This window comes from Lepidochelys olivacea, assembly GCF_965140295.1.
Source record: "Lepidochelys olivacea isolate rLepOli2 genome assembly, chromosome: 5".
NCBI classification, from domain to species: Eukaryota; Metazoa; Chordata; order Testudines; family Cheloniidae; genus Lepidochelys; species Lepidochelys olivacea.
The window spans coordinates 116,659,198-116,682,644 of record NC_140415.1 but is presented as its reverse complement, the minus strand read 5'-3'; the positions used below and the strand labels follow the sequence as shown (position 1 = coordinate 116,682,644).

The 23,447-nt window shown below is 42.0% G+C and overlaps 1 protein-coding gene across 1 annotated transcript in view; it reads left to right on the top strand.

The window, feature by feature from the left end:
• The first annotated feature begins 6,485 nt into the window (after positions 1 to 6,485).
• The window catches only part of CAAP1 (caspase activity and apoptosis inhibitor 1), a 28,114-nt gene continuing 11,152 nt past the window's right edge, over positions 6,486 to 23,447 (top strand). The window contains exons 1-4 of the mRNA XM_084629307.1: positions 6,486 to 6,804; positions 8,445 to 8,645; positions 11,077 to 11,161; positions 12,999 to 13,077. Coding sequence (XP_084485433.1) covers positions 6,673 to 6,804; positions 8,445 to 8,645; positions 11,077 to 11,161; positions 12,999 to 13,077 — 497 coding nt within the window. The 5' untranslated portion in view covers positions 6,486 to 6,672. The remainder of the gene's footprint in view (positions 6,805 to 8,444; positions 8,646 to 11,076; positions 11,162 to 12,998; positions 13,078 to 23,447) is intronic.

The window sequence follows — 23,447 nt, the reverse complement described above, 5'->3', positions numbered from 1 at the left end:
TCGATGGTACTTGTAAAAGTTAGGATTCTGGCCAAGTTCAGACCTCAAGATTAACTTTAATTACATTCTACCTCCTTAAATTTCCCTTGTAGTTTTCTTCACTTCCTTAAACTGTTGAATATGGTTTTGCTGTACATGGTTAAAAGCTGCAGCACGTCAACTCCGATGAGGGAGGAAGCTCTGTTGAGCCAGGAAATGTCTTTAAGTGCCATTTAAGCTCACTCACTGAGTGATTTGGTGATAACATGAAGGTGGTCGCTTGTATGTGTAATAGTTTAAATCCCTGATGCTACAAAGGCTTACATCTTCTTTATTTTGTGCTCAGGATAGCTCCATCGACTACTTGTGCATAAAGTTCAGCAATATGTCTTTCTAGGATCAGGGTCTAAGTTCGTGAAGCTCTGTGGAATCCTTCAGAATAAAAGACTCTATTTTCATTGTAAGAGTGCAATATAAAATAGCAAATGCTATAGCCAGACTTTAAGGTGGAGTGATGCAATTAAAAATAAAAACGGCTGGGGAACTGGGCTCTGCTTCTTGTCCTGCCTTTACAGTGCTCTGTTCCAAGGACTGGGAAGCACTGCTCATAAGGTCTGCAAAGCAGGCTCCTTGGCCACTTCAAATGCTACTTCCTTGTCCTGATATTGAGCCGAAGATGTTGGGTCCTCAGCATTCTGCTGAATTTTTCAGATTCCTAAATGAGTTTAGGAGCCTGGCTCAAAATCTTCTACTGAAAATCTTTGCCCTAGGCTCTTCCCTTCGTGTTTCGTATGTCCTGGGTCAAAATCAGTGTGAGGCTGTCACAGAGGGAGGGGTTGTCTAGGCATCAGAACACTGTATTGGACAACAGATTAGCCCTTCACTGTTTCACTGCCTAAAGGAAATTGTCTTGAGAAATTGCCCTCAAGGCACACTGGGAGCAAGAACAGCTTTCTTAACCTCTGAAGCTCCTTTGAAAACCCCAGTTTAAGTGCTCAGATACCACTGAATTTCCATAGGAGTTGGTTGTCTCCCTTTGGCCCTTTTTGAAAATTGTAGCCTTAAACTTTAAGCTCTTCAGGACAGCACGTAGCACAGTATTTGCAGAATTGGGTAGACAGAGAGGGACAAGGATGGTAGAAACAGCCCTGGTGTCTGTTTTAGGTATTTTATATGGTCCCACATCATTTTCTAATTGCCATAGTCTTTAATGTCATTATGCTCACAACACCACTAGGTATTAGGGCAGTGCTGTTATTCCTATTTTACAGATGGGAAACTGAGGTACAGAGAAGAAAAATGACTTGTCCAAGCTCTCAGGAAGTCTGTAGTAGAGCATGAAAGTGAACCTGGGTCTCCTAAATCCTAGGCTAGTGCCCTAACCACTGGAACCTCTTCCTCTCCAGCAGCTGTGCTCCTAGGTGGTTTGGCTCAATCAGCAGTGAGTTGCTAGCTGACTTGATGTGAGACCTTAGGAAAGTCAGGTATGCAGCTGCCTAGCTTCCATTGATTTCAGTAGGTGCTAGGTGCCTAAATATCTTTGACAATCTGGGCCCTAACCTCTGTCTCACTTTCTCTGAATGTAAAATAGGGATAATAGTATCCTCCTGAGATCTTAACGTGAAAAGGGCTTATGTAGAGCTAAGTGTTATGAGACAGTTGACTCTAATCTAGGCCAGTCTTAACCAGATGCTGGATAAACCATTCAGTCATGCTGTTTAGGTTGAAAGAGATGGAAATCTAAACTTAGAGACAAACCTTGACGGGAACCTTGCAGTATTATTCCACAGAATCCCTTTTCATAATAGAATAATTGTACAGGTGCTATCTCTTCTATAAACAGTTTGGTAAGGCAATCTGTAAGGAGGTCTGTTGTAAACATTTTGAGCGGTCTACTGCTTATTGGCTCCAACTGCATTGAGCCTCACTAAATGTTGTCACCAGTCATCAACTCAGGCACTGACTCAGTCAATACAGCTTCATCCTATATATTGCTGCATCCTATGAGTAAGGATAAGATTGTCACTGATTCTGTAACTTTATCTGACTTCTGTGACTTCTTTGGCTTCAGCTGTCTGCAGCTGGGGCTGGAGGCAGGACTATGTGCCCCTGCCCAGCAGCTAAAAGGAAAGGATTACGTGTGGCACCTTAGAGACTAACAAATTTATTTAAGCATAAGCTTTCGTGAGCTACAGCTCACTTCATCGGACCCCAGACCATGAGCTTCTTTGCCCTGCAGCTGGGCCTGGAGCTGTGGCTGTGGCCCCCTGCCCTGGGGCTGGGGCCGGAGCTGTGTGCTCCCCTTGCAGCTTCCTAGGGCCATGCACCCCCCTCTTTGGCTGCGCCCAGGGCTGTGCACCTATGGCTGGGATTGGAGCCGGGGCTGTGGGCTCCTGCCCCACAGTGCAGCCAGCTCTGGAGCCTGGCCTGCGCACCTCTCCCCTGCTGTGGCTGGTGGAGCCAGGGCTGCGCTCCCCCCTTCCATAATAGTGCTGGGGCTCAGCTTGTCAGTTCCTCCCGAATGGGACTCCAGCTGTCATTTCTCCCACCTACCTAGCCCTGCCCCCTGGTTATTTTTAGAAAAGTCATAGACAGGACATGAGCTTCTGTGAATTTTTGTTTGTTGCCTATGACCTGTCTGATTTTTACTAAAAATAACCATGACAAAATCTTACCTGAGTGTTCTCTCTCTCTCTCTCTCTCTCTCTCTCTAAAATAATAATTAAAAAACCTAACCACTCTACTAACTCAAAATCTAAATGAAGTCAGTGGTGGAAGTTTCCCATTAATTCTACAAGGACTTGGTTATTTATTAAACATTATGAAAAGAAAACACTCAGCAACAAGTTGGTATGTAGATTTCTAGCAGCCCTACATTTCCAGAGCAACAAAAATGATTAAGAGGACAGATTACAAAGACTGGGACTATTCAGCTTGGAAAAGATGACTGAGGGTGAATATGATAGGTCTATAAAATGACTGGTGTGGATAAAGTGAATAGCAGAGTTTTGTTTACCCCTTCACATAGAATCAGGAGTTACCTAATGAAATTAATAGGCAGCAGCTTTAAAGCAAACAAAAGGAAGTACTACTTCACACAGTACACGGTCAACCTGTGAAACTTCTTGTAAGGGGATGTTGTGAAGGCCAAAACTAACCCGATTTTAAAAAAGAACTAGATAAGTTCATGGAGGAGGTCCATCAGTGGTTATTAGTAGGGCTGTACCAAATTCATGGCTGTGAAAAATGTGTCACGGACCGTGAAATCTGGTCTTTTGTGTGCTTTTACCCTATACTATACAGTTTTCACTGGGGGAGACCAGCGTTTCTCAAATTTGGGATCCTGACCCAAAAGGGAGTTTTGGGGATAGGGGGATAATGGTATTGCCACCCTTACTTCTGTACTGCCTTTAGAGTTGGGCAGTCAGAGAGCAAGGGCTGTTAGCCAGGCACCCAGCTCTGAAGGCAGTATCCTGCCAGCAGCAGTGCTGAAGTAAGGGTGGCAATACCATACTATGCTACACTTACTTCTGTGCTGCTGCCTTCAGAGCTGGGTGGCCAGAGTGGTAGCTGTTGACTGAGGGCTCAGCTCTGCAGGCAGCAGCGCAGAAGTAAGGGTGGCAAATACCATACCATGCCATCCTTACTTCTGTGCTGCTGCTGGCGGCGGTTCTGTCTTCAGAGTAGGCTCCCAGCCAGCAGCTGCTGCTCTCCAGCTCTGAAGGCAGTCAGTGCAGAGATGAGGATAGCAGTATCGCAACACCCCCCCCCCAACTTCTTTTTGGGTCAGGACAATTACAACACTGTGAAATTTCAGATTTAAATAGTTAAAACCATTAAATTTCAGTTATAGGATTTTAAAAATAAATTGACCAAAATGGACCACGAATTTGGTAGGGCCCTAGTTATTAGCTATGATGGTCAGGAATGCAAGAAACCCCATGCTCTGGGTGTCCCTAAGCCTCTAATTGCCAGATGTTGGGATTGGATGACAGGATGGTTCTCTCGATAGATGCCCTGTTCTGTTCATTCCCTTAGAAACATTTGGCATTGGCCAAAAGACAGGATATTGTGCTAGATGGAACCTTCATCTGACCCAGTATGGCCATTTTGTAGAATTTAGAATCTGTGCAGTTTTGATATGTGATCTATTGAATTTATATGTTTATGCGTGGTGGGGTGGGGGGGAGTATTTCTAGTTTTTCTGGTTGCAAAAATAAGCTTGAAAATGTGTACCAATTGAAATAATAGCACAGTGTGTGAACTGCCTTCATTTTGATTGAGTGTTAACTCTGAAGCCTAATAGGACTTATTAGAAATTAATATAGGAGACCACCATACTATTTTAACCATAAATTCCTTTATTAAATCCAAGGCCAAATGGTATTTATACAATTGCTCTAAATATGCCTAACAGCCTAAAAATAAGCAGTCACTACATCCAACAACAAAGTATTCATAAGCATGAGATCAAGACACTTACAAATAGGCCAGACCTAGGGAAAACCATCTAATTCTGGTGTGCTCACGATAAGGTAGGGTCTGACAAAGACCCCTCCACTTCTGAATATCTTAAACCCTTTAATAAACAAATGATATCACTGATAATTACTGACTTCAGCTAAAAACCAATTTGAGACAGGTCACCTTTATTTCCACTTTTAAGGTAGATAAGATTTACAGCCTCCTTTCTTCCTAGGTCTTTTGTCCCCTCCTTCTTGCTGACCAACAGTTTTTCCATTCTACCTTGGTTCACATAGGCTTTATTTTTAAGATAACACTGGTATTTGGGGTGGGAAGGTTTATACTGGCCTCTTTTATGACACACTTCTTTTATCTTATTTAAAACCATATGCAGTCACCCCATATGCAGTCACCGCTATTAGTCAGAGGGCTTCTTTTTTAGAAACTTCCTCTTATCTTATTAGTTATTTTTTGAAGAAGACATCCTGTCTACTTCATTCATTCTGGCTTTACTCATTATTTTCAGGGTCGTCGTCCTTGCTAGTCAGGGCCTTTCTTTACAACACACATTTCCTTTACCAAACTTAAGCTAAATTTAATTAGTTAATTTCATATTTATCCTACATTAATCACAACCATTAACATGTCAATATTAACTCTTTTCTTATAAAAACATCCAGGTAATGTGCTTACTCCACCTGCAATTTTTTCTGAAGAGTGCTCTACAGAAAGAAAGAGAAGTTTTAAATATGCAAATAGTACATTCAGTTATCAGATATCAGATTGTTGTTCATCTGTGGAGTTTCCCTCCCTCTGCTAACATTACCTATGCAGGCTGCCTCAACATGATGCTTTGCCAGGAAAGTCATCCGATGAAGTGAGCTGTAGCTCACGAAAGCTTATGCTCAAATAAATTTGTTAGTCTCTAAGGTGCTACAAGTCCTCCTTTTCTTTTTGTGGATACAGACTAACAGAACCTTATCTGGCACTCTAGATGATTATTCTGAAATTGTTCCAGTTTCCATATAATTGATTAAGGAACATTCTCCCACCCATCCATCTCTGCCCTTTGCAGTGCTTCCCCTGACCTTATGGCAACTCAAGTCTCTGGAGCACAATAAAGAAGCACCAAACAGTACAGTTGCAGAATTTGACTTCCTCTGCTATTTGTCAGGCTACAGCACCAACTGCATCTTCACTAAAAGAAGGTGGAAAGGTGCTCGGTGAGGCAGCTGGACCTAACTTCCTTATTAAAAAGAACAGGAGGACTTGTGGCACCTTAGAGACTAACCAATTCATTTGAGCATAAGCTTTCGTAAGCTACAGCTCCGATGAAGTGAGCTGTAGCTCGCAAAAGCTTATGCTCAAATAAATTGGTTAGTCTCTAAGGTGCCACAAGTCCTCCTGTTCTTTTTGCATATACAGACTAACACGGCTGCTACACTGAAACCTTCCTTATTAAAGTAAGAAGGAAAATGCTGCTGGGGAACAAGCAGGCCTAGCAGTGGGACAGCCTGGAGGATATGGGAGCATGCAGCCTACTGCTCTGACAAATCCCCGAATCCTCCCCCCCCCCGGCCATCCCTCCTGCTGCCAACACCTCTCCGAGCTTCCCTCCACTCTCCTTCAGGGGATGCTCGCTTCTACACGGACCTTTGGCCTGGGAGGGCTTCTCTTTGGCGCTCGACAGCCCCACTGCACTGCACTGCACAGCGGGCTGGTGTCTCGTGCGTTGCTGTCATGGGCTTTTCGGCCCCACAGCAACCCGCACGTTCTCCCAGCCGCCGGCAGCCTCCGCTCGCACACGGCCCGTCGGCCCTAGTATAGACAGCGCCTGAACCCGTGCCACGGATGCCAGGGGGCGGGCGGCTCGCAGGAAGCCCCGGGGACCCTGCGGCAGGGGACATGCCGGGCAGCCTCGGCCAGGGCCCCCCGCTGCCGGCACGTCACGAGGGGGCGGGGGAGACCACGGCACAGGAAACCGCGGCGCCTCCCCGCACCGGAAGTACTTGTAGCGGAAATCTGTCCGTCACCACCAAGCGCCGGAAGTCCGCGTGCTCTGACGTCAGCACGGAGCCGCCAGCACCCCGTTGTCGCGGGGATGGAATCCACCCGCGGCGGCGGCGCGCGCGCGTTGTGAACAGTGCCCTGTCGCTGACTCCGCAGGGGGTGGAATGTGACCGTTGGTGGGGGACGGGGCGCGGCTCCAACCGCCGTGAGGCCGGGCCGATGCCGGGCCGCAAATCCTCCAAGGAAAAGAAGCGGCGCCGCTCTCGTTCCAGCGGCCTCGAGGGGGGCTTGGGCGCGGGGAGCACCGAGGGGAAGCGGCGAAGTACCGAGTCCAGCTACGGCCTCTTGGAGGTAACGTCCCCCAGAGCGGCCGGGGCCCGGCTGGGCGAGTGGAAGCGGCCGTGCTCTGGAGGGGGGAGGCTGGGGCTGTGGTGCTGAGCGCTAGGCCCGGCGTTGAGCCGGGAGGCCCGGGGCCGCCTAGGCGGGTGCTCGGCCTGGTTCCTGGAGCCCGAGACCAGAAGGACCCGGTGGGATCGACTCGTCCGACCCCCTGCGTGACACGGGCGGTGGGACTGTCCGGCCCAGCTCCTGCGTGGGCTACAGCAGAGCCCCCATGCGATTAGACATTGCCAGGGAAGGGGACCCCCCCGGCCTCTAACCCGCACAGGGTGAAAGCGCCCCCCGGAGGGGCCTCTGCTCAATCCTGACTCACTGGCATCAAGGGGAAACGGCCTGTCTCTCCGTCTGAGGAAAGCAACTTTTCCAGAGCTGGGCTTGGAAACCCCCCATGGCTCTGCTCCCGCTTCCTCTGCACTCCCCAGATCTGCCCCACGGCGAGGGTAGCATTGCTCCCACTCTCTTTGGGGTGGCCGGACCTTGCCAGCTCCTCTTGGAGTGCTGGATTTGAAGCAGTTACACCAGTCCCTTCCCTTTAGCGTGCCTGCAGGCAGTTTCCTATGAGAACCACTGTGAAGTGCTGGCTTCAAAAAGAAACGGACACATCCTCATTGGAAGTAAACTCCTGAATCAGGCTCAGAAGCCTTTTACACACAACACGAAAATAGAAAGGAACAGACACGAATGTAGAGTAGAAAAAAGACAAACAAGATAGAAACCTGGTGAAGGAATAAAGTGCTGAAACTGTGTGGTGCTAGTCTGAAGTATTGGTGAGCTGCATAACTTTTCCCATGGGAAATTAGGTGCGGGACAAGTTTTAGAGGTGACCAAAATTTGTATATTAGTGTCTACAGAATTGCATTATAGGAAAGCAGTTTCATGTTTACTAGCTAATTTTTAATGTTTGATGGTAAGGGGGGCTACATGAAAAGAAATTTCTGGGGGAATCTCTAAGCCTTTACTGTATCCCATCACCCTGTCCAATACATGTTCTTGTTCTAACATTTACTCCACCCTTTCTTAAAAAAAAACTCGGCCCTCAAAATCCTGTGCCCAAACTGTTGTGTTTCAACAAGACATTTGTCATTAGCAGTAGTCTTACAAAGGTTAATTGTGATTAACTACGTCAGACATACCTGAGGAACATGTTTTTTGTGCTGCCAAACATCTCTCCCCTTGTTTTCCATTAATTTCAGGGAATACAGCAGCCCAGTTATAGCCAAGTGGGCAAAGTTTTGTTTCGTTTTTTCCAAATATATTATTCAGATTATGTGGCGAAGTAGCTCTTTGCTTTATGATCTTTCAGACTGCTAGGATGAGTCAAAATAGCAGTCTCTTGAGAGGGATATTAATGTTTGGCCTACACATTTGAAGAGCATTCATGTAACTTTTACAGTCTTACAATGTAAAGCACTTAAAGGTTCATAACATTCCAGAAATACAAGATGTTCATTTGTAATATTCTTTTAAACATTTTATAGTAAGAACCGTATTGTTGAGGCAGACACCGTTGTAAAATCTTTCCTCTTTTCTTGACTTATTAAAGAGACAATTTCCATTTTATTTTTCCAAGTATTTTAATCTTTTAATTTTAGGAAATAAAATGTACTGTGCCATCTGCAGAAAAAGAGGAGTTAGCTGAAGAGCACAGCGACATAGAAGAAGGTGGACTGGACCTCAGTGTGTCACTAAAACCAGTTAGTTTCTACATTGCAGACAAAAAAGAAATGCTTCATCAGTGCTTCTGTGTCATAGGGGAGAAGAAACTGCAGAAAATGCTGCCTGATGTTTTGAAGGTATTGAAATATACTTAACTCTTCAGTACATGCAGGGCTGAACAGCTCTGTTTGCCTCAGGTCAGTCCAGTGGATTTCCAATATGTATATTACAGCAACCTACATACCTTTTGTGCAACAGTTATATAAAATTTTAAATTTAATAATTTTCCACTATGGTACAGTCGTCTGTTTTTATTTTTTTTTCACTCTTGTTCAGAGTCTTCACAAAGATGAGACATGAAACCATGGTGAAACTTGTCATTTAAAGATCCTATGGCAATACTGTTAGGAGGGATGGGCATATTAACCCTGATAAATTAAATTAGTCAAATGCACTAATTTTATTCTATTCCGCTAAATTCCTACTAGAATTCCAATTCGATGTGGTATTTACTTCATGTCTTAAACTGTTGCATAGTATTTCTATGCATTGTTAAGACATTGCTGTACTTTTAGTTATTGATACCATGCTCATCACTGTGGTATATAGAAATGACAGGTTTCAGAGTAGCAGCCGTGTTAGTCTGTATTCGCAAAAAGAAAAGGAGGACTTGTGGCACCTTAGAGACTAACCAATTTATTAGAGCATAAGCTCTAATAAATTGGTTAGTCTCTAAGGTGCCACAAGTCCTCCTTTTCTTTATAGAAATGACAGCATTTCATAGTTGGGTTGAAGAGCTGCTTTGTGTATAGACTTCTTAATATTGAGCTGACTGATTAATGAGACTTGATTTTTATATTTCTAAAACTGTTTAAATGTTTTCCTCTTTCTCTTTAATATGATATTAAACTCTTCTATGGTATGGAAGGAAAACAAACACTAATAGAGCATAATTTTGTCATACCACAGCTGCTACAGTAAGACCTGACTCTTAATTTATTATTGGAACATTCTGTAGAATGAGTTCCTGGTGTATGTCATCTGCTTGAGCTCTGGGTTCCAGTCCTCTAGGTCACAAGTGAAAATGAATTTGGAATGTTATTCCTGTTTAAACTAAAGAAAACAAAAGCATACAATTTGATAAGACTAGCAGCCTCTGCTGAAGAAAACCCTAAAATTGAAATGTCTGTTGTCATGTAGGGTTAGATTAGTCAAGTGATTGATAGTACGTTTCCTTTTAAAAAACAAGAATATTATTCTGGGAGTGTGCATCTTCTATTGTGACGTAAAAAGGTTAAAGGAACAGCTTTCCAGTCTGAGGCATTGACCAAGATTAAAGTAATGAGTTTAAAACAAAAGGCTAGACAGACACAAAAAACATACCTCATGTCATCCTTGAGGGCTGTTTGTTGCCACAGGGATTGAAGTACAGTAACAAAACTGTGTGTAAGCCTGTGCTGCGCCTGCAGTTCTAATGATCTGTGATTGAAAATAATAAAGATTATTCTAAAGGGACTTTTATCCTTACGAGGAAATATGGTAGCTAGAATTCAGAAACACAAGAGCTAGAAATTCCATGCACTTCAGTAATATGGACTAAATGGTTCATTTAACTACCCATGAAGAGTTTTAAGTACATTTTACCTGTATCCTCTTCTTTTTAAATCACTTTTCAGATCCTTGCCATTCTATCTTAATTACGTAAAAACTTGATGCCCCTGGGTGGGTCACTGGCAACAGGAATTGAACCCAGGACCTCTGAGCATAAGACTTTACTGCATGAGCTAGACGGTGCAGGTCTATTGGCTCTAATTTAAACTTCTTTGTGGTTCAGCTACTAGTTAGGGACAGAGTATGTGGAGTAAGCATGGTTTATGCTCATGGCTCAAGTTACCAGCGTCTCCTCCATAATGACACACTAGCTTGCACTTTGTTCAAATGTCACAGCCACCATAGAATCTACAAGAGGATTAGGTAACAGACACTTCATCTTTATATTTTGTCAGTTTTTATTTTTTTTTATTGTTGTTAAATACCTAACTTTGAAAACAGACACACACATGCACCCAAGCTGTCTTATTGCTCCTTTGTAGTTATATGATGGCTGTGACATCTCAGGAAGGTGCATCACAGCAAAAAAGGAGCTGCTGTCTGAGTTGGATGTTGCATGAACTGTATGAGAAGAACTGAAACTTTGAGTGAATTACATAATATCCCTGCTAGTTTGGTTAATGAGAACATGCGGCAGGTAGAGCTGAAATGGCTGGAATGTTCATGTTATATTTGCAGTTCATCTTCCAAAGGTGGTTGTCTGGATCAGAGACAATAGAGAAGATCATCAGGTCCCAGCAAGAATTCAAAAGCCCTTTGAGGTGGGATGAAGAGAGAAAGAGAATTGTTTTTTTCAGATTTGGTTCATCCGCATCTCTCAATGATTTGAGATTCTTTCACTCTAAAGAAAACAGTTCAATTTTTGGTAGGAATGGAGGGTTGATTATAGTTTGCATATATGCTTCTCCTCAGATATGTGGATTTTTTTGTTTTAATGTATTACTTCAATTTTCTTAGAATTGTTCCATGGAGGAAATCAAAAGGCTTTGCCTGGATCAATTAGAACTTCTATCTGAGAAAAAACTCCTGAAGATTCTTGATGGTAAGAACTAGTTCTTTATTTTCTCTTATGGTAAATTCTACAGATTTTGATCTTTAATTGTACAACAGTGCCCAGTTAAAGGAATCTACCTTAAAGATAGGTCTTTTCTGTATATCAGACTACTGCATCCTCAGAAATTTCTTAAAATAAATAACTTGAAAGGAATAAACTTCTAGTATTGTAAAAAGTTAATTATCTGGCTAAATATATTTTTCTACATACTTAAACCAAAATATATGTAATAAGTCAATAGCTCTTAAGTTAATACCTGTTGATAGAAAAATGTGGTTATCCAATGTCATCTGCTGTGATATAGCTAGGGTTGCTCAAAAACTTTGTCTAAGCTATTTTTGATGGAAAATCGGGTTTTTGACAAAACAAACTTTTTCATGCAAAGTGTCTTTCTATGGAAAACTGCTTTTTGTCCAAAAAAAAAAAAAAAACCCTCCCAAAAGTATAATATTTCAGCACTTTCAAATTAACATGTTTTTCTTTTGCGTTGATTTGACATTAAACTGCCACCTCTAGAGCCCCTGCAATTTTCCTGTATGGACACAGTTTAAAGTTGAACTGATCAATACAAAATATTTAATTTTGATTTTTCTCAATAAAAATTTTTCACCGTGAAGTTTTGAGTTATCAGACTTTCAACAAAAAGTATAATTTTTCCATGGAAATTTGAAAAAAAAACAGATTTTTTATTTTCATCTAAATTTTCTGCAGGAAAACATCCTTTTTCTGACCAGCTCTCGATTATTGTTCTACTAAAGCGAAATTCATGGTTGTTGTATAGAGCCATAGGGTTAGAATGAGAATCTTCTCTCAACCCATAGCAACGGGCAGTATGGTGCTGCTCCAGGAGCAGACCAGGAAGGGAATTGACTGTTTCTAGCCATACTTCTTTACTTGGATCCCCATGTGCTACAGAGGAAAATAATTTGCTTTTGTTATGTATGAGTAGCAGATTCCATCCCCTGCTGTACCAGCTCAGCTGTGCTGGCTGAGGCATTGGGGTAGAGTCATGGTTTTACCTAATCCCCCATCTGGTGCATGAAGGTGTGTAGCAGTCCCATGTAGGCTGTTCTGTCCCCTGCTGTGACTCGCGTATGTAGCATGTGCTGGGAAGTAATGCGGAGTCATATTTTCTTGTACAAGCACTTGGGGCAAGCCACAGTTTAGTGTGCTGTTGTTGAGTTTTATATGAATGTGTTGCATGATAGGCCCCAGGGTTGACGTGTAGCTGCTCTGTGGCTGCATTCAAACCCATGAGCTGGAATAGTATCTGCAGCCTCTTTTGCACTCCATGCTTGGTGACTCCCCGGTATTAGATCCGTGTATTCACAGATAATACCTAGCTCAGACCCAGTGGTACCTTCTCTGGTCTGTCTGCCAAATTCCCTTCAACACTGGCTTGTTTATTGCTAACTTTTCTGTGCCAGTGTTGAGCTCCCCTTTGGTTGCAGGAGATGCAGAGGTCCACTGAGTGGGTGTTTCACCTTCTTGTGTAGCTCACTGTGGGGCTTATGTGATACAGAGAGCCTTGGATTGATTCTCTGAGGCTTTTCATTGCCCTTTACCCTTAGTACAATAACAAAGCTGGATTTTCATATTTTTTAATGGATAATCAAAGAATAGTTCAAACTAGTCTCAGCTTGTGGGCAGCAGCAGTTTCAGATATTGCTTTTTCTTTTGGGTAAATGTAATTTTAGAACATCTCCTTCAATTGGAAAAAACTACACTGTTGACTTCAGGTAAAATTAAGTTTTGCAAATAACTCTAAGCAGGTAGGAAGCAACCCTTGGCTATAATCTCATATGCTGAAATTTTATACATTCAGGTGAGACTGGTGCAGACTCTGATACTGATGAAGATGCAGATCGTGGTGGAGATAAGACTAGAGCTGAATCAGTCAGTCAGTGAGTAAAAAATAAACAAACTTGAAAGAGGTTTTGCTTTCCTCTACCTCGGTTCACAGTAGCACCAAAGGCCGCAGTACCCCCTCAGACTCTTACTCAAATGGCTAATCCAGCTGAAGCCAATATGAGTGGTATCATCACTCTGCAAACCTGTACTAACACTTTATCTGCATTGAAGACAACGTTGTATTGTAAATTTCTCTGAGACAGACCCTCACGTTGTTAGCCCCATCACTTTCCATTAAATAATTTCCTTTCCATAAATCAGTCCTACCAAAACCAAGCTATTGCTTTAATAAAAAGGAAGTTTAGCCATAGTGTGACACTAAAACAGTATATACCTTACTGGATGATGATCATCATGTGCCAAAATACTGCACAATTGCCAATTAACTGAGAAATTAACTACATGGAGATCTTCTAAGGGAATTGCATGAGCACTTAGGCCCTGATTCTGCAATCTCATCCACACAGATGGACCCCTGAACCCATGTACAGCCCTACTGTGGCACTGTCCAGACAAAGTCCACCTGCACTAATCTAATTGTAGAATCAGGGCTAAAGAGAATCAGTTAGAATAGAAATACCTTTCATCCTTTTTGCAGAAGTTTGTATGAGGCTCCTTATCAGACTACTTAGTGTTTGTTGTAAGAGCGTAGTGGGTTGTTTTGTGTGCTACTTTGCATATTTAAGATGCCACTATAAAGAATTCTGATTTAGGGGAATATTTTTATCTATGCCTGTGTCGCAGTTAACATTAATACCCATTAGTACTTGTGTGTAAAAGTAAAACCAGGAAAATATATCATTTTCATCTTATAAGAATCTTGAAGCCCTTTACAAACTGTGAGCCTGATCCTGTGAGGTGCTGATCACCCTTTGTGATGTGCTGAGTGCCTCCTACTTTTATGGGAGTCAGTGAGTTAAGCACTTTGTAGTATCAGGTCCTAGATATGTCAAGCAGTCTCTTCATCCCTTCGTCCACCACTGGAAATATAGCTAACAGCAAGTGAAATGTTCATTAGGGTGAGGAGAGGATCCTGTTGGCCAAGGATCCTGAGGGATTATCCTAAGGGGAGATGTGGGGGGACCCTTGTTTTTAAGGTTTGAGCTAATAGACTGAGTTCTGCACACTTCACTATCTCAGAAAGATAAGGGCTGAATCAGTTCTGTCAGGATTCAGGATTGTAGTTCTATAGCTCAAAGGTGTTTCAAAACTAGTGTTCAAAGCAGGTAGTCATGACTTCCAGTCAAAATAAATTGAACAAAAATTTACATGCAAATAAAATAGTTAGTGACTTTAGGGGAAAAAACTAAGAGGAAAATTGTGTTGTCACTTAGAGAATAAAACAATAAAAATAAAAATGTAAAGGGGGGAAAAATGGTTTTTTATCATTATTAACTAGTGTTTATCTGAAGGGATTGCAAAATCCATTTGCTCATAGAGCATAGGAAGCTTTCTCAGGGGAATACTGTTAACCTCCACAGAATCTAAACTTCAAATTTAAAAGGAAGGGATTCTTCAGCCCTTATGGTTGTGAAGATCACCTTCCAGACATGAGCCAAATGTAAATCAGACCACCACAGTGCAATCTTCCAAAGGCTGAAGACACTGGCCAATTTTTATTCTGACAAAAGGATGAGAGAGCACCAGAATATTCAAGCAGTCTTGTCAGTTTTCACTGTGGCTATGCAGGACCTTATGGGGAGCAGCGAAACTGACAAGAACCTTGCTATTTTCAACTCTGTGGCTGACAGACAAAGCTATGAGTAGCAGCAGCAGCATCACTGTAGTAAGTTCCTGAGGAAGAGGGTCAAAAACAGAAGCTGGGCATGCAGTGTCAAGTAGCAGATACCTCTGGCTTCTAGGGATGTAAGTATCATTTTAAAAGTTAAATGTTTAAATGATTAAAAATACGTTGTTTAAACAGTTAACCAATTAAGTGGCGGTTGCTGATCCCGCCGGTCAGCAGGGCCGGGGCTGGGCAGTGGGGCCACTGGGTTGGTAGGCCTGGGGTTAATGGCTCAGGCGGGTTAACTGGTCAGACTAATGCTTACCAGTTAACCGGTTAACCTTTTACATCTGGCTTCTGTGAAGGTAGAAGACCAAGGGAGGTGTAGAATACTGGAGACACCCACACCTCTTGCAGCAGCTAGTATACCTGAAAACGGGTGGAGGGGAAAGAAGGGAATCGACAAAGGTTCCTTTTCTCCCTTCTAGTAGTCAAAGAGAATTCTGGGGAGTTGGAAAACTATCAGAACTGTATACAAGCCACATGTTCCTTCAAAGGATGAAGTCCCTGAACAAGGTGCAGGCAGGCAGATGTGGTCACAATAGCTTTCACCTAAGTAGGCTTAACCTTTGGGCCAGTATGTGTTAAGTAATTTTTTCAAGCCATTTATAAATGAATACAAATTGAAGTTGAAAGCCAGTAAGAGCTTTTAGAAGACAGTGTTTCAGTCACAACTGTACCATATTGGGGAGTAGACTGCTTGAATATGGCACTCTTCAGGAAATAACAGAAAAGCTGATTTTAAAGTAAATTTAAAATTTTTCCAGGGATTATAAACAATGTAAAGCTGTGTAAGATCAAAACCAGTTCAAATAGGGGAATATATCTGTTTTTGGAAGACAGTCTTTTCAAAAAAAAAGACTCTCCAAATGATTTGCTGGGCAGCTCAGTAGAGCTTTTGGGTTGAAGTGACTTTTGTTTTATGTAAAACTGTTAAATTTTCTATATTCCTGAATTATATTAATGAGAAGATATTAAAGTTTTTTTTTTAAAAAAATCCCACTTGTCTTCTCTGTTTTCATAGGCCTCATGGAGCCTCAAGCCCAGCATCTGACAAATTAGATGTAAATCAGAAATGGGCTAAAAACATGGTTTCTTGGCCCTTGGAGGAATATTTTGCTCATTCCACTTTTTGCCTTAAAAAATAGGAAAGCTCTTGCTTCTGTCTCCAAAAGTCTTATTCCAACTCTGTCTCCATTTCAGTCTGGTTGCCCACAAGTATATAGTGGGATACACTCAGTTGCAAAGTTTAGTTCTGGACTTCTCCCAAGTCCATTTGGAATTTGAATCAGTGGTTATAGTTTATAAGTGGCTATAGTTTGATAAAAGCTTTGTTTTATTAATGGATGCATATAAATCCTGTCCCCACAATGAAATGGAATACTGAATGTTTCCTCAAGCTCAAAATGTAAAAGATTTATGAAAATCTGTAGTAGACTCCATTAGTATGTAGAAAGCTCTTATCAAATGTAAGATATGATTGTTATCCTGTCATCCAGCCCTTTCATGTTGGAAGCCATGTAAAATCAGTCAGTATGAGTTGTGCATACTGAAGGATTACAGGATCAGGGCCAGTGTTTGCTAGGACTCTGCAAATTGCTACCCTAATACAGTACATGGGTTCCCAAAAAAAAAAAAAAAAATTGGTGGCCTCAGAATGTGGACACCAACTCTTGGTGGTGGCTGCTCTGATAATTTTTCCTAAAATAATTAACTTTAGGAAAATGAATATACAGGCACATTTACATGTCCAAATCATTGTAATTTGTTTATGTAGTTTTTTGCAGACTCAATAATAAAAATAATGTACAGTTCTTTCTATTCTTTACTGGACCTAAAAACAAATAACGTGCTTTGCATATTTTTGTCTTTTTTGTTTTGTTCTTTTGCTTTTTTGGTAAAAGGTGGATGTCTTTACAACAGTTCTACCCAGACTTTGCTCTTATTCTTGCGCTCAGAGCATGTCCCCCTCACCCTGCCAGGGAGTTGCCAAGCTCTGCAGCAGCCAGGAGCCACTGAGCTGCTGCGGTAGCTACAGCAACTGTAAACGGCGAGTCCAGTCCAGGCAAGGGAAGCACTGACTGGTCTCTCTGTCCCTACCTCCTATGGCCCTTCAGCAAGAGCCCGTCCTGGGGAAGGTGAGTTGGGAACTCACTGGCTACCTGCAGAGTCCCAGACTCCCCGAGCCCTGGTCGGGCGGGAGTGGGGAAACTGCCCCGGTGACCAAATGCTGCAACTGCCTCCACTGACGAGCTGTCTCTGGTGCTGCGCACACCGGCATCACATGTCTTCAGAGGTGCTGCTCAGAGCCTTGAGAAGGCTGCAGAGAAAAGGGTGCCGCAGCACCAGCAAACAGTGCATCTTGCTGCCCTTGGTAACAGCTATTAAGGAGCAACAACCGGGCACTGCAAGGTGGGTCTTGCTGCTTTGTCCCCTCAATCTCTGCCCATGCTTTGGAGGCTGTTGTGGCTGCAAAAAAATCTGCTGGTGGCCACGTTTGAGAAACACTGCCCTAATAGATCTGTTCCATAACTTCAGAGCTGTGTGCAGTTTCTTAACATGCAATTGATCAGATCTTTAATATACTATTTACAGCACTGTTTGTTTCTATGCTGCTGTTCTACAATACAACACCATTAAGCCAAAGGATTTGGGACATTCCAAGGTTTTTGCTAAATGAGGTATAGTTAATTGAGGAAGACAGTCAACTAGTATTTGTCTACAAAGCTGGCTAGCTGTTTCTTCCCTGTGCTCTGAGGTTGAGAAGTGAGTTCTTCAGCTGCTGGTCAGTCCCCCGCTTTGCTCTCCTATTTTCCTTCAGCAGGTACCGATTCCCCAGTTTAGTCCTGTAGTAGGTTCTGCGGGATTGTAAGAATACTTTTTTCCTGGGTATCTGCGGGCTGCAGAGGACCCAGGTGGTGGTCCCACAACATCGTGAAGAAGCCTGGAGGTCTTCCAAAGAATGTTCTTCCTGAATGGCCTTCTCTGAGCGTGCCCCGAGTAGGCGTCTCAAGCTATTCCTTGATGTATCACTGCGTGTGTTGGTAGATGGGGGGCCAATATACTGGATACCACTAACTAATAATCATATATATTCCATATGTGTAATGCAGTCAAGTTATCTTTGCTGTGAGAACTCTAATATGTGTGGGTTTTTTCATTGCTGTGTGGAAATATTCAGTGTAACATGTTTGCTTTTAATCAGTACTGTTTACAGGCTTTTGGTCACCTTACTCTCATGGATGCAGTTTTCCTTTGGTTTTGTTTAGGAAGCTTAAAAGTTTGAAGATTTCTTTTTGTTTTAACATATTTTGCTTCCAGATACAGGACTGCACCCAGACATGTCCTCAGCTGGTCTTTATCCCCCTAGGATAGGATGCTGAGCTATACCATTTGGGACACAGGTACTGCTAGTCGCATCAGATATGAGCAGCACTATTAGCACCTGTTATCTGTTCACTGGTATTCTATTCATGTTCTTAAACTGCACCCATCATCATGACATCAGAGCTCCTTCCTGTAGTGCATTAAGCAGTGTGTCTAAGATTTGTCACATGCGGTTCCTCCTTTCATGTGGATTTATATTTCTTTTGGATTTTTATCTTTTTTTTTAATAGGTGTGATGTGTTATTGATGTTTTAGGGATCACCCAGACCAGTAAGAGGTTGTCACTTGCTCTGTAAACTTCAGGTGCCTTAACACTGTGTTGCTATGGCTCAGATCTCTGACACGAGGAGCCTATCTTACAGCATAAGGTCTCACACTGGCTTCCCTTAGCCTACTTACTCTTTGCAGGGTGACATCAATAGGCCTTCCTATCCTGAGTCTCCCAAATCCATCCTCCCTGAGTTCTTAACTACTGGACACTTGGAGTGTTTCCCCCCACAGTTTGTCACCCTGAAAGGTGTGATACCAGCTTACTTTGGCCTTTCTCACAGTTTGCACAACGGAGACTTACTTGGGGTAAAAATAAACAAAAAGGCTTATTTAATAGAAAAATCAGATTCAAAGATGAAATGCATCATGTACAAGTTATGCAGAAAACAAAGGCTCAACCTCAGTCTTTACACTTCTGTATTAGATAAAATCCCTTTTCCGATACAAGTTACTTTGCTTTCGAACAATTTCCTAGTATACCTCATAACTGTAGGGGGGAATCTAGCATTTCACAGACAGTGTCCCCCCTCCCTCCTGCCGATGAGGTGCCCTGCTATATTTTGTACAAGTTGGAGTTTCCCGACAACTGATAGCTTCGTCCTTGTCCAGGTAGATTCAATTGTGGTAGGCCAGTGGGCAGGTCACTGAAGTCAAGTGATAGTTTGCCAGAATGGGATGTAGTTTTCTAGCCAGCCGTCAGTGGTAGAATATTATGTTTGCAGATGTTGGAGTGTGACAGCGTAGAGCTGGGGAGGAGTCAAAGAGCATTTGTAAACTCAGGACTGACTTGACCAATTATGAGTGTGTCTCTTCAACCAGAGGAGACTGTACTGTGACATAATTTGGAATTATTTTCTTCTGTCAGTCGGTATAACCTCCATCTTGCTTTGGTTTATGTTCAACCAGCTGTTGCCAATACCTACCTAACTTGATGACAATGGTGGTGATGTGATGCTAAATTGTATATAGTGAGATGCCTGCCCACACTTTGGTTACTTACGAAATTTATTCAAGAGGCCAAATAACCAATATCAATCTGGTTTATTGCTGTAAGCCAATAATATACTACAAGAAAAGGGTTCTATATGATACCAGTGTCTGGGGAAGCAGTCTCGTGCAGCAATGTTACATCTGTATTACAAGAAGATGCGATCCCAAAGTTACACCTTTATTTACATGTCACTAAAATCAAATCCATCACTTTGTCCCAGTTCCTTAACTTGTTCTGTTTCTTCCTTATCTTGGTTTTGGATACTAGCATTCCAGGTACTGGCCTGTGAAGTTACTTCTCTAGTGTGTACTAAGACATAGGGTGAATGCATCTGGATTTTGACAAGTTTCCTATCTGCTTAGGCCAAATGCTTGCTTCAGCAAATGCAAGGAGTTGTGGGATACTTAGACTATTGAACAGAGTTCTGGTATCGGTCAGTTTAGGCTATATCATTGTTACAGTATTTATGTTTAATGTTATTGGTTCTTAATGCATACTTATCTGTAGGTGTATGATATGGATAATACATTAATATGCTGGCTAGCATGGATATATATACATATTAGTCAACAGTTTTCTTACACTGTGAAGGATGAATAGAGCTGTATGTCATCTGCATGTTGTTGGCATTTGAGCCCATGATGTCTTGCCAGTGGTTATATGTAAATATTGAATACAACTGGAGACAAAAAAGATCCTTGTCAGACTTGGCAAGTGAGTGTGTCTGGTGGTACAGGTGCAGTTTTCCATCACTATCCTTTGGGTGTGTCCTTGAAGGAAGGACTCGAACCATTTTAGTACATTTCCCCAGGATTTCTGTCACTTCTGTCGTGGGATAACTACATTTCATGATCAGCTGTGTCAAATGCTACACAAAGCTTCAGAAGAAAGGATGCATGTCTGCCCTCCATCAGTTGACGGGAGGATATCTACCATCTGCATCACTAATGCCGTTCCTGTTCTCTGTCTTGGTCTGAGTCCAGTTGTATGCAGTCTAGTATATTGGCTTCACATCTGTATTGTGCCTGGCGTTAGATGCTAGAAACATTTATTGCATTGGACACACATCATTACTAGCATTTAATATTTTGAAGTGCTTGGGGGAGAGGGAAAAGCATATGCAGGTGGCAAGAGGACAAATAGGAGTGGGGAGGAATGTGCAGGCGAGCAGGAAGCTGTACACAACAGAGGAAGGGAAAGGGAAATAAAAAATAAAAGGATTTAGACCAAGAAAATACTCACCAGATACAGCAGCTCTTGTCAATCAGATGAGTACTGCCTCCAGATAAAACCATATCCAATGTTGAGGAGGCTTGAGCTTCTGATCTAAGGAAGGAAAACAAAGGAAGACCAGGGAATATTTTTTTTTTTAAATGGACTCCTATTTCTAGTTACTGGTGTGACATTGTGCAAAGAAGTTACAGTAATCTCAGATCTTTAGATGGACCCTTTTATTAGTTCATTTCCTTTCTGTTCTCCCAGCATGGGTGGTGGAAGTGCCTTATCTGGTTGTCCGGCACAATTCTTTAGTGAATTGTGGATAGTAGGCACTATCTCTGATATGCTATACTTTTATAATTTTCTTTGAGACTCAGTACACTGGTGTCAGACACCTATCCCTGGCCCTGATGTGCCCCATGTAAGATATTTAACCAGCTTTCATGACAGTCAGATTCTGTAGACTCTAACGTGGTCACTTAAAAATAATTAGAGTACTTATGGTTGCAAAGAAAGAAAACTTGCCAAATGGAAGTCAAGTGCAACTGATGCAATGTTGTCTTCCACAGTTCACAGACTGCCTGAAATAACATGGGTTGTTGAGTTTAATGATGGCATTTTAGAGCCAATTATTCAAATAAGGTTGTTGTGCAATTGTTCACCTAGCTTGCATAGTTTCTACATTTGTGTGCACAAATCAGAATGAGTATCGTGCTTGCTCCCCCCCTCCCCCCGTTGTTGTGGTTGTTGTGATGCGGTGTACAACAGTAAGTTTACTAACTACAAATTTAGTTGCTACCTGAGGGGCTTGTTCAACCCTGGATGTTGATGCAAATCTCCCATTGTTATCTGAGGAGGATCTGTTGTAGGTTAGTATAGTATAGGACCCCTTATCTTTGTGATCATAAAAAAAAAAAAAAATTGTCCTTCACAGAATTTGACCCCTCAAACTGTATGAAATACATTCTTTTTTTCTTAAAGGTTCTCTCTAGTATAGTACATTAAATTAACTTATTTCCAAGACAAGTTGTAAACTAGAAAGTATGATAATTTGATAAGCAGTTCAAGAATTTTCAGAAACACAGGACTTGAAGCAGATTTGTTTGTGAACATAGGCAGCATAAAAGCTGTAATCAATGTAATATCCGTTGTTTCTTTTTACTTTGTAATATATAGAACACACGAAAGCAAGGCTTCTGATGCATTAGTCTGACATTCATAGCTCATTTTGCATGTATCCAAATTTACTGAGGTACATCCTGTCATTCCGTTTAATGTTATGCCCTTTCTAATGCAAAATGTAATAAAAAGTATCTTGGACTTTCCATTACAAGAAAATGTCAACCACAGGGATTTTGGTAAATTTATGAAAATTTCCTCCTTCATCTGGTTCAGAAACAGTTGCATGTTGCTATTTTTAAAAATGAGCATTGTCTCTTTTATACAAGTAGCTCTCTTGCTTAACCAAATTTGTAAATTTGGGTTGCAATGTTTAATACTGTATATAATTTTTGAAAACTAAAGAACTATCGGTTTTGATTATGACTCTAATACTAGTTAGCCCCCATGAATTCTTGATTTTCTAAATAGGGCCCGATCATGCAAATAATCCTGAGCATAGTGCATAATGCTGGTAGGGACTATACCTAGTATTTCCAGCAATAATGTTTAATGTGTTGATTTTTATTAGTAATTCACAGACCACTGTGATAATACCGAAGACTTGTTCACTGCAATTAAGTTTTGCATGCAAGAAAATACAGTTCCTCAAACTTAGGCCCTGGATTTTTTTTTTTTTAAGGGCCTCACCTTGTTTTTAGATTTTATATTCACAAACCACATGCACAACTGCACAAAAAATCCATAGATGTCTAATAGCCTGTTTCTATCTGTTAATCACAGAGACAAGTGATTGAAGGGCATTGAATTACAGCACAGTTAATTGCAAGTACAAAAATGCCTGCAAAATGAGTCTGCTTCTCAAAATCAGGCTCTGACTGTTCTTCTCAGTGTGTACCAAGGAGAATCTATTACAGTGGTTCTCATTCTCTTTGGGCACTGAGAGCCCATGAATCAGGTTGCATTGCACACAGCCTAGCCCAGCCAGAGCTGCAGGAGTCACTTCTGTGGGGGTGAGTGCACACTTGCACACACCCTGGGTTTCTCTGAACCCTTCCCCTGAACACCTTGGGCTTCCCATGCAACCCTTTGACATATTTTGTGTCTTGAAACCTTGGTCTAGTAAGTCAGATCAGTCTGGAGTCCAATTCTGTAACATAGCTAATGCTTATTATTTATTTCATCTGTCGTCCTCCTTTTGGTGGGGGAGGGGGAACAAACCACCTTCCCTGATACTACTTCCAAGAAGAATATCTAAGATGATATGTATGAATTCTTGTCCTGTAAAACTTGATTCTCTTACGTGAAATAGAGAAGGAAATCTGGAATAACTGTTCAAGCCTTGCCAAGGAAAGATCAGTGTGGGAAGCCTTTTACTACCTTAGAAGGAAGCCTGTAAAGTGAAACTCGGGGCTTGTCTACGCTGGCAATTTACAGCACTGCAACTTTCTCGCTCAGGGGCGTGAAAAAACACTTCCCTGAGCACAGCAAGTTTCAGTGCTGTAAAGCACCAGTGTATTTAGCCACGCCCCTTGTGGAGGGGGATTTTTGTAGAGCGCTGGGAGACTTCTCTCCCAGCGCTCTGCCACGAC